This window comes from Aspergillus oryzae, chromosome 3, assembly GCF_000184455.2.
Source record: "Aspergillus oryzae RIB40 DNA, chromosome 3".
Lineage (NCBI taxonomy): Eukaryota > Fungi > Ascomycota > Eurotiomycetes > Eurotiales > Aspergillaceae > Aspergillus > Aspergillus oryzae.
Window position 1 is genome coordinate 587,675 of NC_036437.1, and position 12,740 is coordinate 600,414.

A 12,740-nucleotide genomic window follows, 5' to 3' on the forward strand; every position below is an offset into this window, starting at 1 on the left:
TACTTGCAAAACCTGTACGGCGCAGAGACTGAGACGGCAGCACGTCTACTTACTGGCGTTGGGAATTGAGACCTGATATCTGCATAGCCGACGGATAGAATGCACGACACAAGGGGAAAGAACAACTAATCATTGTCAGTAATTACAAATAAACAGGACCGTTCCGGTCATTTCTATTGTTGGTATCTGTAGCCCAAAAAGCATAATGAACAATTTTTGGATTTAGTAGTGAACATCGAAGAAACACAAAAAGTCGCTCATGCAGGCAATCCCAAAGCCTTTACTCAACCAATGCCAGAACTCCAAATATGCAATCATTTGCGGGAGACAACGCCAGTCAGGTCCGACATTAAAACACTCATACATACAAGCCGTCAGAGGAGAATAGAAAAGAGGGTAAAGGAAGAATGAAAGAGGAGTTGAAGAAATTGAAAAAAGAAAGGTAGGAGAGAAGCAAAAAAGAAAAAGAAGAAAAGTAAGAAAGAGAGAAAATCGAATGGAAAAGAGAAGGGAAAAGATCATCCGGTAATAGCTTTTCTTTTCAGTACTCCAAGTTTCTCAAGCTTATTCCAAGCGTGATCCATGTCAGAGCCTGGTTCGAGCGTGGGACGCAACTGCAGTCCATCCAAGAATTTGAGGGAGCCGCCTGTTCCCGCGTACAGCATCAGTTCGAATACTCTGCGTCGGAGCCGTGTCGGCTCATCCAAGTGTGATAAATATTTTTGGTCGGCCTGGGGGTCCGCTGGCGGCAGAGTATATGGGTCGTTGATTTCGATATCTTTCTCGGCGATAGGTTCTTCGTCCTGGTCATGGATAATCGAACGCTCTGAATTCTCAGCGTGCCCAAACTCAGCAAGCACAGATTGGATATCTAACCCAGCTTGGTCACGTTGGCTCGGCTCATCTTCTACTTTCAAATTTTTTGTATCTCCAACTCTCCCGCTTCCAGTGACGGCGGGAGGATAGAATCTGACTGTGAGTGGGTTGCCTCTTACATCTACCTTTTGAAGGGTAGAAACCTTATTCTTGTTTGTTCTTCCTATCCGACTCAAGACTTGACACAGCCTCCTCAAGCGAACAATGCAGTTGCTGGCAATGGTCAGGCGAGAAAGGCAATTCAAGCCTGCCAGTTCATTGATACCGGCCAGGAAGTTAAAATTCAAGTTGAGAACCCTGATGTTCGGAAAACTGAGTGCAAAATCCGCGGGCAGGCTTTGGATGCTGCAAGATGCAACATCGAGCAGTTGCAAGCCCGAAAGCGGGTTGGACGGAGACAGGCACTGCAGAGACAGTTTATTACAAGAGAGGAATACTTTCCGGACGTCCTTTACCAAGCCCAGGTCCACATCGAAGAAACCGCCATTGTGGTCGCCTGTATTCATCTGCTCACGAGCAGAAAAGACGTCCAAACCTGCACAGTGTTCAAGTCCCGACACTGTGAAAAGGTAGTTGTGGTCAAGGTAAAGAAGGGTAAGCGACGGGAAGGCTGTAACATCCAGGCTATGCAGTTGATTACTGGAGAGTCGTAGGGATGATAAGTATGGCATAGGGGCCGATGGAGCGACTCTAGCCAGCTGATTGAAACTGAGGTCGAGGTTTGACAATGCTGAAAGTGACTCGATATTTTGTATTGACATCAGTTGGTTATGGCTGAGATCTAACTCTTCCAAGCGAACCCTATAATAGCAAATGAGTCTGGTGCCCTGTAGCAGTCTGGGCCGGAATGAGAGTACTTACAGCTCTGAGTCCTCAAAATCGACAGTCGTCAAGCTATTGTTCCGCAACTTCAGACTGAGAAGTCCGTCCAGTTCAAAAATGCCCTCGATGTTTCGGATATTGTTGTCTTCCGCTTTTAGTTCCCTCAGGTGAATCAAACTACTGAATCCATCAAGGCTCTCAAGCTCGTTGCCAGAGACATCCAAATATTGCAGGTTCACTAAGTGGCCCCAGGCTGTTAAATTAGAGAGGCAGTTATGCGATATTCTCAGAGTCCTCAAGGTGGGAGGCACCCCACTCAACTGTCCAATACTGTTGCTAGACACATCCAAATCTTCAAGACGAGGACAAAAGTCACAAAGTTTGTGAAGAGTGATCAAACCTTTCTGGCGGAGGACTAAACGTCGGACATGCTCCCAATAGGGTTCAAAAGGTTCGGCTTCTGTAATATGTTTCACTAACTCTTCAGTCGCTAGAGCAAATGTCCCATGCACCTGGCGCAAAGATCGGGGATGGGTGCGCTGAGCCACATAGCTAAGCTCTAGCTGTAGAGAAGGGTCAATTTGGTGGACAGTAAAGTCAGGCAAAGGGCTCAAGTGGAAGCTATAGTTCGTGTCATGGTCCATATCACGCAGGCACATAAGCGAGTTCTCGGGATGACTCTTAAGCGGCGTAGATACAGCATCATTGCCCCGTCGGACTAAACTCAGGCTATCACCTTGCTCTTCATTTGTCTCGTCTATTCTAGAAATAGCGTGGCGAGACGAGGCATGTTCAGATGTATATGTGTGATTAGCCGCCGTTTGAGTCTCTTGTCCGGAACCCGCAAGTTGGGCTCTCCGGAGCTTTGACGGACTTTCATCGTCGCTATATGCGATTTGTGAAACAAGTGGCGACGAGAAACTTATCGTGACCACTCGAGCTTGTTGCTTCCCGTCCTTTTGGCGTCGTGGTGGCTTCGATAAGCGACCCTCATGAAGCTGAATCTCGTGTTCAACCTCGCTGGAGGACGCTCTATTCCCTTCGGCTTCAGAACCCCATGAGGTCACTCTAGTCGCTGAATGGGGAGTACTAGAGGTAGAGCGGGTCGCCTTAGAATGCAAAGAACTGGCAGCAACGGATGGCTCGCCATCCTTGGGTCCTGGCCGAGCCACTGAACTGAGAGAGCCGGTCTTCCGACTCAGCGGACTTTGGCCATTGGCATCTTCTGACAGAACAGAGTCCCCGGTCCGTTCGGGGGAAGGAGAGTTTTGCATCCTCATCATTTCTTGCAATTCGTCAACACTAAGGTCGGGTATATCTTTGAATGGATCATCCTCACTATCTTCCCCTTTGGGCTTTTCTAAAGAAACTTCGGGCCTTTCCCTTATCCATTGATGCTTGTGGCGGTCATAAGTAAGGCCGTTCACCTGTTCTGGGATCAAATGAGAAACTATGTCGGACGATAGGACACCTTTAGCGTGCGAACTTTGTGAAGACCCGGTAGGCACCGAGCGTGCACTAAGGCTTTTAGCTGATATTTGCGTGTTAAAAGTCAAGAGATCAGGCAGGTCGTCATCTTCACCAGAAGTCGGCGCGGATGACTTGCGTTCGCGCTGCTCAAATATGTCATCATCTGGTTGCATATTATCAGACGTCTGGTTGATGGCAGCTCCATCATCTTGTCCGACAAATTCCTTGTCGTTTTCCACTTGAAAAGGCGAATCCTGTTGATTATCGAAGCTCAGCGAAGCGACCGAGGCATTATCCCCAAGCTCCAAATCATCGTGCTCTTGAAATTTCTTGAGATGACTTAGTATTCGAGGGTTTGTCTCCTGTTGCTCTCGCAATTTCCGCATATCCACTCCCTCTCGACTTGGGGGACGCGAGAACTCTTCTCGAGTAGATTCATCCTCGTAACTTTCACTTTCGTTTTTGTCTTCGGCCTCGGACTCTTCTACACTCGACAACCCACCTACGTTCCTGCCCTTTGACCTGATAATGTCCATGATCTTTGTCGCTTCGTTGAGGAAATCCTGAGTTGTGATTGACCCCTTGCGAGTTTCTTCAAGGACACCAGTAACCTTGACCATTGGCACATTCGTCTCCGGTGGGGAATTCTCATCGTTGTACACAACATCAGGTTCATTTTTACTTGGTGAAGATCTTTTTCTTATGGAGCGTCTTGTTTGGCTTGGTGTTGGCGTCCTTGGGCGATCGGATGATTGGGGCCGAAGCAGGCTGTCGCTGTCATATCGTAGACCGTGTTGCATAAGGCTTCTCTGTAATAACGATAAGTTATCGATTGGTTGACTAGAGGACACTACTTCTTCCTGATCCTCCCCTGCTATGATATGAGATCGCAGAAATGTTCTACGTCTCTTTGGGTTTGGGTCTTTTGCAGGGCTGCCGGGATTCCACTCAGCCTCTCCTTGGTCAGGATTTGTCAGCGCAATCGAATCTTGGTTCTTTGACGCATTAAATCCACGGTCTATGTTCGATGATTTGCCCGTCGAGTTATGACTGTTAACTTCGGAGCGACGGCTTGACTCTCTATGCGAGGGACGTCGTAAATACCGTCGCCGCCGCGACAAAGGACGGAGCTCTCCATCAGGGGCGTCGCTACTTAGTAACTTCGGCGCATAAGGACTCGTGTCTGCGAAGTCGAAGTTATCTAATTGGCCATCACCGAACCGACTAAGGCGAGAATTTGCCGTATTTCGTGATCGCGGCCGTTCGACCCTTCTTATAGAATTTTCTCCCAGCATATCGTGCCTTGCGCTCAAAAAGCTTCGGCTCTCGCCCTTCCGCCGAGCTTCTTCTGAGGGCGAGGCAGGCTCGTCTTCTTCTGATAAATCATCAAAGGTTTCTTCGAACTGGCTCATCCGTCGTAAAAGCCTGTTATTTGTGAAAGTGTCATGATTGCCAAAGAGCTTCAGGGGGCTCCCTAAAGAGGGCATAACTTCACTCCTATCCTCCCCAAGTATCGGGGCTTTTACATGAGCTGAAGACGGTCTAGGGAGCGTAGGTGGGTCAAGTATGGGATTTGTTCGATTATAGAAGGGTGGCGAGCTTCGAATCCTAGAGTTGGGAGCAAAGAAAGGAGATAATCGTTGGGAAGTGAAGGTTGGTGGAGAGAGTTGATGCTTGTGAAAGGAGCTCTCATTTGCATACTGTTCTCGGCGCAAGTTCCCGAAAGGCCCACGCCCTCGATAATCCAAAGTTCCCATAGAGAGATCCTGAGGTAATGAATGGCTCGTGACATCGAAGATGTCTTCTTCCGGGGGTGGATCGATAGTAAATTCGGTGTGCTGGTTGAACAAAATACTGTCACTCGCCCTTGAATCAGGCCGCTCATAAGGGGGTAGAGAGAGCTTCTGAAGCTTGCTAGTGACTTGCTTCAACGCTGACCGTATGACCTCTGACGTGCCGTTACCTTCCACTGTATTGGTTCGTGAAAAGGTGATAGGTGTGATACCCTCGTTGCGAAGGTCCTCTAGCCCAGTTGCTGACCTCATCTGGGTATCGTCCTGGGTAACAAATGAGCTGTCGTTGAGGTTGGAAGGAGGTTCCTCGGGATCTTTCGGCATTTCTAATGTTGCATTGGGCGATCCTTCCGGGCTGTCGCTCACATTCGCATTCGATTGTAACTGAGTACTAGGCCCTAGCGGCCTATCCACATCATTCGGTGTATTCGCAGCATGGCTCTCGCCGATGTTCTGTGCCTGCGATGACCCCTGTGGACTTGTACCGGGGTCCTTATCCGAAGGATCACCGAAATCCCACAAGTCGTCTCGTTGTTTCATCCTCGGAATCGCCTCATGCTGTGTCTTCTCGGATCCTGGTGTGGGAGGTTTGAAAACGCCCTCTAAGCCCATAGGAGCGAACAGATCGCGCTGCTCTCCCGAGGGTAACTCGCCCCGGACCAACTTTCTCCTCCATTCGGGCGTACCCTCTTTGGTTTTGCCCTTCTTTGGCCTCACCTGCACTGTACCTTGTTGGCTGGATTGTGTGGACGCATTAGATACAGATCGCAGGGGTGACCTGGCATCCATGGCAGGTTTTGGCTTACGCGCCGAGGGCAGATCTGGTTTCGGGGTTTTCTTCGTCTTGTCCGGCGCGGGGGATCGTAGCTTGGAATGGGTCCTGGGGGTTCGCGGCGTTTTGGGAGTCGGCGGTTCTCTTCTCACAAAATGGCAGGGGCGGGATACCTTTTTCTTCTCAGCGGTGGATGGTTCAATAGATCGGCGCGTGGGTACAGGAATGCGACTAGGAGAACTCGGAAGTCCTTGTAAGCTCTGTAAACTGGTGCGACGGGAATGATTTGCGGATCGCGTTGGCACCGGGCTGCTAGGAGTTCCTGGGACAGGCACCCAGTCGTCGTCGAGGTTGTCGAGCCATGGTTGGTTGCTCATTGTCGGTTTGCTTTATGACCGCAGTATTCGCGCGTCGCGATCCCACAGTTGCAGTGAATGCAAACAGAGAGAAAATAATAACATAGAGTCTCCACTCATGCAGCTGCAATATCCGTCAAGGAAGGGGGGAACCTTAATATATAATTAATCATGGGAATTCAAATGGGCTGGGTTGTAGTAATTTGTTGTGGCATAATTCTGGTTTTATTATTTGAAGTGGAGTTTTGAGGCACTTTGAATTAACAAGCAGATCGATAAGTTTAGTTAGTTTTTGGGTGGTCCGGGCAACCCCAGAAGTATACTACCTTAAAAAGAATAGTTTCCACTTGTTCCACCAACAACTCTTGATGACGACTTAGGCGATTTAGGATCTAGAAAAGAAGAAACGAGGTTGACAAAAAAGAAAAATAGAAATAGACAGGTCATTCCCACGCACATCCCCCATATATTAATTTTTGCTTTTTCTTTTGGTGCCCCTGTCCATGTCATCTCGTGCCTTACGTCGGGAAAATTCCATTATAACCCAAAGGAGAAGTCATTAGGATTTTTTGGCTTAAAAACAAAAGACGTACGTTACATACATACATCCAGTACAGGCTATGAGTTGGCAGCGAACAATCTGAATTGCTGAAGGCCAATGGAAGTGAGGAGCAGGGGGGATCCTCATCCTAACTGGCGGGCCACAACCCGCTGCAAGGCATCAAAATGGATGCCAGGGCTTCAGGTGTTTCGGGCAATTTGGTAAACACGAGTCGGACATTATCAGGACCAAAACATGTGCACGTATGTATTCATTATTGTCATCAATGCTTATTGATTTTCTATGTTTCACTTGGCAAGAGTGTTGCCTCTGTTCTTCTTCATTTTTTGTCTTTATCCACGTTATTTTCTATTTTCTATTTTTCTCACCTGTCTTATCGATTGACTTTCGATCAATTAAGGCCGTCAGCCTCAGTGCGTCCCGCCGTTTGTTGTCAGTCAGTCTCAGTTTGCGGGAGAACTTCAATCAAATCAACCTTATCCGCATTTGGTTTAGCTGTAGTCAACCGGCGGTATCGTCGGGCCTTCAATAATCCAACATCCACCCACCACGTTGCTGCGGGAATCAGTGGGGGACGCGTTAAGTGGTTTGCTTCGCGTGACCACACCGGAACTTCCACTAGAGCTGAGAAAAGCTTTGATCTTCCGCAAATAGAGCATTATCGGTCCAATACAGTACCCAACAATTCTTTGTCGCAAAAGATATGAGGATCTTTCGGTCACACTCAGCTATCACGTCCTCCGTCGCTCAAATGCAGTCAGTGTTCGACTGCTGCTGCATTGTAAACAATCATACTCATTAATGATTTCATCCCACACAGATGCCACCCCGTCGACCGGTGTCGCCGCTTAATCTGGAAACATGCTCTCCGCCAACTTCCGATCTATGCAACGATGGTCTTCTCGGTTCCGACGATGAGCTGAACGATGAGGAACGTGCTGCGCAACGTCGGAGGATTGAGAAACTTGCTGAGTCATATCTCCAGGGCAAACCCCTCTTCATCCTCTCAGCTTCGCTACGGGGTCGCTTTGACGAAGACTGGGTGAACCCTTGGAAGACTAATAGAAGACGAGCGATACCGCCTGGCCGCAGTACGATACGGCCGCCCAAAGAACCCGAGATTCCAGCGAGCCCCGTAATAAATGAAACCAACTCTCGAAGACGAAGAACATACCAGGAGCCTCAGGAAATCCGCGATTCGAGACCACCTACTGTCGCTCCAGAGTCAGATATCCATGTTTCTGGTCGCAGTAGACATGCTTCTGTTCGCCTCGATCGGTCGGGTGATAAACGTAATAGGAGGTCGATTTCTCCGAACACGCCACGGAGGTCAATACCGTGGGCGAGACCAGTCGATTCGACCGCACAGCTGCAGTCTCTCAGCACTTCAAGGCACACCAACGAGACTTGGTTGAAGAAAGATCGGAAACAAATTAGCTTCCAAAATGTTGACCCGCCCACATCCCCAACAACAACATTATCGTCCCGCTACTCAATTAAGAGTCGCGCCTCCAGGGACGCTAGAATGAACAGCCAGTCTACATCATTTGAGCATAAAGATGGACCCTATTCAGAACGGAGCACATCAAGTTCCCCTGCACAGGATGGCCCAGATCCTGAACCTCTCGATGTCAGCCGTGTCCCAAACAGCATCGCCTCTTCCCCTGCCAAGGAGCAGCGCCTTCCTGATCTTGGAAGAGAAAGGACCACATCCGGAGCAGTCAGTCAAGGCCCTTCATTCTGTGTCCTAGCTCCATCGTCGCACCTACCGCAGTTTGAGTACCGTCGGAAGAAGCCCCGTGTCTCCAACGAAGCAGGAAGCTCCAAATCTCCCATCGCCGGGGAACCGGATGCTGAAGAAGAGCCACGCGCAGCAGACTTCACAAAAGGTACCCAACGCCCGGAGCAAGACGCATTATCTCCGCAACATATGCATTCGGCTCATGCCAATAGACATGGCCTGTCCGAGGCCGACAAAGATCCTAGAGGCATTTTCATTTCTACCAGCACTACCAAAGCGATTGGCAATATATCTGTTTCTCAGTCAGCGAAGTTTCGATCTATAAGTACTGTGAATAAGGGAAACACTAGTGAGAGGTTGCCGTCTGCTCAACAAGTGCGTGCAAACCCAACCATGACAGACATCACTTCTTTGCATTCGATTGCAGTACCAAGAAGCAACTCGGAGTATGACGACGACACCATCCCCGATCCTCAGTTTTCTACTCAGGCAGCTCTCCTTCACGCACAGAGGTCGTTCCAGAATGACCTCGATAGCCCGGAACATGATATACCATCTCCAGATAGACAGCATGCTTCTAAATCCTCCGACCTTTCCTCACCTATAGCGAAGGATATTACTCCTTTCCATCGACTGTCCACACCCAATAGAGCTAGGGGAAGTAGCGAGGTCCAAGCACCTATGACTGCTGGTCAGTGGCAAAGCACCCAGTGCATGATTGATGCGGTTACGCCGTTCACCTTCAGTACAGAAAAGAAGCCAAACCGTCGGACTATGTCTCCAGTGAAGCACTTGACAGGTCGAAAAAAATTAAAAACTGCCAGCTTTAAGCTATCATCGCCCCCCTCGTCAGCCTCTAGTGAGGCACATTACGAACAGGACAATAATTACATACACTCAAGTCCTGTTCCCCGTCGGTCTCCTGGGCATGAGACACAGCATAGTGTTCTCCCAATGACTTTAACGGGCACAACACCACCCACTGCTCAGGAAGGCCAGCGGGGCTTTCCAGGTGCCGACAGCTTTAATCTTGCCGAGGCGATCGCTGATGCAGGCAGCTGGCTGCAGCAAAGCTTCGACCTTAATAGGGATCTCAGACTATGTGAAACTTCTAAGTCAGCCGCAACTTCTTCGGCTGGCACACGCCGATCTGCAATAGGCGTGGATGGTAAAAAGTGACATGTCTGCACATCAAGGCAAGCTGCGCAAGTGTTCATGGAGAACATGGCGGGGCTGGTCCTTCCTCGAGGCGGCAGTCCTCTGTATCTCTGTTTGGCCTTATTCTCTTTGGTCAAGGTAACTCACCTGTGATGCATTTACGATTTTGATATTTTGTGAATAGAGATATATACCCTCACTAGCCACCAATTCTTTCTTAAAGATTGTATAATATTATGTTCTACAGATATACAGCCCTATTGCTCTAGTAGACTGTGTTCAGGATACCTATATGTATAGTGACAAGGATTTAATAATGAATCTTATGATACCTGCATACTAAAGATAGTCTCGAAACCATATTAGGATAATCCAACCCTCTCTCCACGAACTAACAAGGCAATCGTCGAACCCTCACGGACTCTAAACTCTTCATACCCACAAGCCCTTAGGATCGCCGAAATCGCATATGAGTGGACAGTCATAGAAATAAACGAACTAGAATCTTGCGCAAAAATTTCCTCGAGAACCTTCTGCTTCCTCGCAACATGTTTCTCAACAGACTCCCACCGGTCTGGTTTCCACAGAAGATCTTCTTCCGAGAACCCAGGCTCAATTAAGTAAGAAGGATAATGGCCTTCAATCCATGTTCGTGTACTTCTCTTGTCGCACGTATGATCCGTCAATCGCTCCCTCAACAGCTCTTTTACTACAGGCTGAAACTGCTCTCTGAATTGCCCCATAGGTTTGGAGAACACGAGCCGCGCAGTCTCAAGGCATCGCGCCAGGGGACTCGTGTATAGCGACTCTGGTAATGGCACGTTCTCCGTGGCCACGGCATCTGTCCAGAATTGGCTCAGTGTTTCCGCTTGTTGAATGCCGGCTTCTGTTAGCTTTGCATCTACCCAAGAGACGGTACCGTCTCCGTCGAGGTGGGACCAGTAGCTCTGGTTTTATCAGTTACGTCGTAGACTGGATGAAACGAGGGAGTGCCATAACTTACATTCCATGCTTCTTTGCCGACTTTTGCTTCGAAGACATTGTGTACACCGAGGCCGTGTCTGGTTAGGTAAAGGACCTTGTAGGTCACTCTGTCTGGGTTTTCTGTGTTTAGTTCCCTGATGTAGGCTGCGAATCGCTCCCACGGCTTCTTAGGTTCTGCGTCTGGCTGGGTATTAGTTGTTTCGCTGTAGGGTTGGTCGATGAGGCCGAGGCTTGGTTGGGTGGTTACTTTTGAGTTTGGGCTTTGTCTGGCGATTTCGTGGTAGTTTACAAAGAACTCGGGCATGAGTTTGAACTTGTAATGAGATGGCGTGGCTTTGGGGTGCTCCATTCTTATTATTCTCACGCCGGGGTGCTAGTAATGGGAATTTGACAAGTTAGGTACAGCACTTTAAATACTCAAACTTAGAAGGTGTACAACTGAAGTGTCTTGACTAGGGCAGGACAAAACACCCTGGGGTGTAGTGGACTTTGCCGTTTCGGGTATGGTGTCAGATGCACTGCATTGAAGATGTCGTGTCCATGTGTGAATGATCAAATACATGGATGCTCCGCTAATACCCTTCTCAATTCTTAATCTTTAGCACTAAGCGAATCTTGGTCAGGAGACTTCCTTCAAAGACAACATTCTTACATAAAGCAGTAGCACGGTACATTTGTCTATTTGTTATGCATCAACGCACATGGATAGTAGCTTGCATCCCTTGTTGTCGCATATACCCAACTATCTGACCAAACTGTTGATCTGCAACATTGCCAACCACGGTCATGGAGTTACAGCCCGGACCTAACGCTCCATAGCCCAGCGATGATGCTCGTACCTGAACATATCCTTACTCTTCATGAGTCGGTCTCATGTATGACATTGAGACTTGGGGTACATCGTTGCTGTTGCATGGATAGGGGCACCGTTCAGTATAGTCGTTGCCACATATGACTCGGTGTTCGCTGGTGGGCTGCCCAAACGGTGGCTGATATACATCGAGCATCACAGCATTTTCTTGTGGAACGATAGTGTAATTCAATGTGGGCGTTCCTATGATGACTTGCTGACCGCACACAGTCCCTGTCCGAGGGATTTCAGGACGACATTGTACAGGATTTTGCTGCCAGCCAATCGACAATGCACTGAAGCAGGTCAGCCAGAAATAATGGAGGAGAAAATTATGAGAAAAGCATTACCAGTCTTTGAATTCCAGTATTGGTCGTCCTGCTAGCCCCTCCTGGGTGTAACTTGATAGATGGCCAGAATGAGCAACTACTTCTGGCAGCTTCATGTCCTGTGGAAGTATCAGTAAGACGACGTCTGGCAGCTTCGCAATGAATGTGACCTACATCCGTCGGTTCCCGGCTTTGATTGGCAGCAAATGGATAGAGGGTTTTCTCCCAGTGTTCTAAGCATTCTTTTGGTTCGTTATTTGTGTCAGCACTCACTTTGCGTATCTCTTTTGAGAAGACACGCACGATCAGGATTCCTTGTTTTGACTGAGAATGAAACCTCGTCCCATCTAACAAATAGTAAGTCTATGTCCTTATAGAACGGAATACTGAAGTGCGATAGCACTCACTCAGGTCCATATATTGCAACAGCTTCCCTTAACTGTGTCTCTTCATCTGGTGCCCAAGGCCCTTGCGACCAGCGCCGGTCGATCTTGAACCACCTCTTGCGACAATCTCTATTTGTCCTCCCTGGCAATGACTGTGCAACCAGCTTCCATGCGATGGTATCTTTCCTTGCTCTCTTGTTGTCTGATGGAAGAGACTGGTCTTCCCCACGGATTGTGCAGGCGTGGACGGTCTTGATGAGGATCCCATCTTCCTGAGCAGTCCACCTTATAGGTGAACGTCTGCTAGGAGGTGAGCTCTTGCGTTTTCTTGCCATTGCTGGATTAGGCCTTCCTATCAATTCGCCTTTGTAGAATTGAGATTAACGAAACTGAGGATGGCTCTGATGGAAGACCAGAGTCGGTATCAAGCTTTATACATGTACAATCCAGAGATACTAGAAAAAAGGGGCACAGCGCTATAAGCGTACGAGCCAAGTAAGTGTGCCAACCTCATGAGATAATACGTCAACGCCACCACGCTATCATCTGACACTGTATACACTCTCAGACTGCATGATCAAAATTCTAGAACTGATAGAAGAACCTATGGTAAGCCACCGCGCACATGGAGCTTCAAGCAG

The 12,740-nt window shown here is 48.5% G+C and overlaps 4 protein-coding genes across 4 annotated transcripts; 1 reads left to right on the plus strand and 3 right to left on the minus strand.

The window, feature by feature from the left end:
* Window positions 1-518: 518 nt before the first annotated feature.
* AO090023000234 (uncharacterized protein) lies at window positions 519-5,750 on the minus strand (the record flags this gene model as incomplete). Its single annotated transcript, XM_023235493.1, has 4 exons — window positions 519-1,677; window positions 1,738-2,527; window positions 3,038-3,760; window positions 5,024-5,750. 4 exons carry the CDS (start codon window positions 5,748-5,750, stop codon window positions 519-521), a joined length of 3,399 nt encoding a protein of 1,132 aa, XP_023090509.1.
* Window positions 5,751-7,471: 1,721 nt separating this feature from the next.
* Window positions 7,472-9,571, plus strand: AO090023000235 (uncharacterized protein; the record flags this gene model as incomplete). Its single annotated transcript, XM_001820757.3, has 1 exon — window positions 7,472-9,571. The coding sequence occupies one exon, from the start codon at window positions 7,472-7,474 to the stop codon at window positions 9,569-9,571; it is 2,100 nt and encodes a 699-aa protein (XP_001820809.1).
* Window positions 9,572-9,912: 341 nt separating this feature from the next.
* On the minus strand, window positions 9,913-10,883 carry AO090023000236 (phosphoglycerate mutase family protein; the record flags this gene model as incomplete). The annotated part of the gene is made up of 2 exons (XM_001820758.3): window positions 9,913-10,497; window positions 10,554-10,883. The coding sequence occupies 2 exons, from the start codon at window positions 10,881-10,883 to the stop codon at window positions 9,913-9,915; spliced, it is 915 nt and encodes a 304-aa protein (XP_001820810.1).
* An 847-nt stretch (window positions 10,884-11,730) lies between these two features.
* AO090023000237 (uncharacterized protein) lies at window positions 11,731-12,434 on the minus strand (the record flags this gene model as incomplete). Its single annotated transcript, XM_023235494.1, has 4 exons — window positions 11,731-11,832; window positions 11,888-11,955; window positions 11,987-12,060; window positions 12,121-12,434. The coding sequence occupies 4 exons, from the start codon at window positions 12,432-12,434 to the stop codon at window positions 11,731-11,733; spliced, it is 558 nt and encodes a 185-aa protein (XP_023090510.1).
* Between the last annotated feature and the right edge of the window lie 306 nt (window positions 12,435-12,740).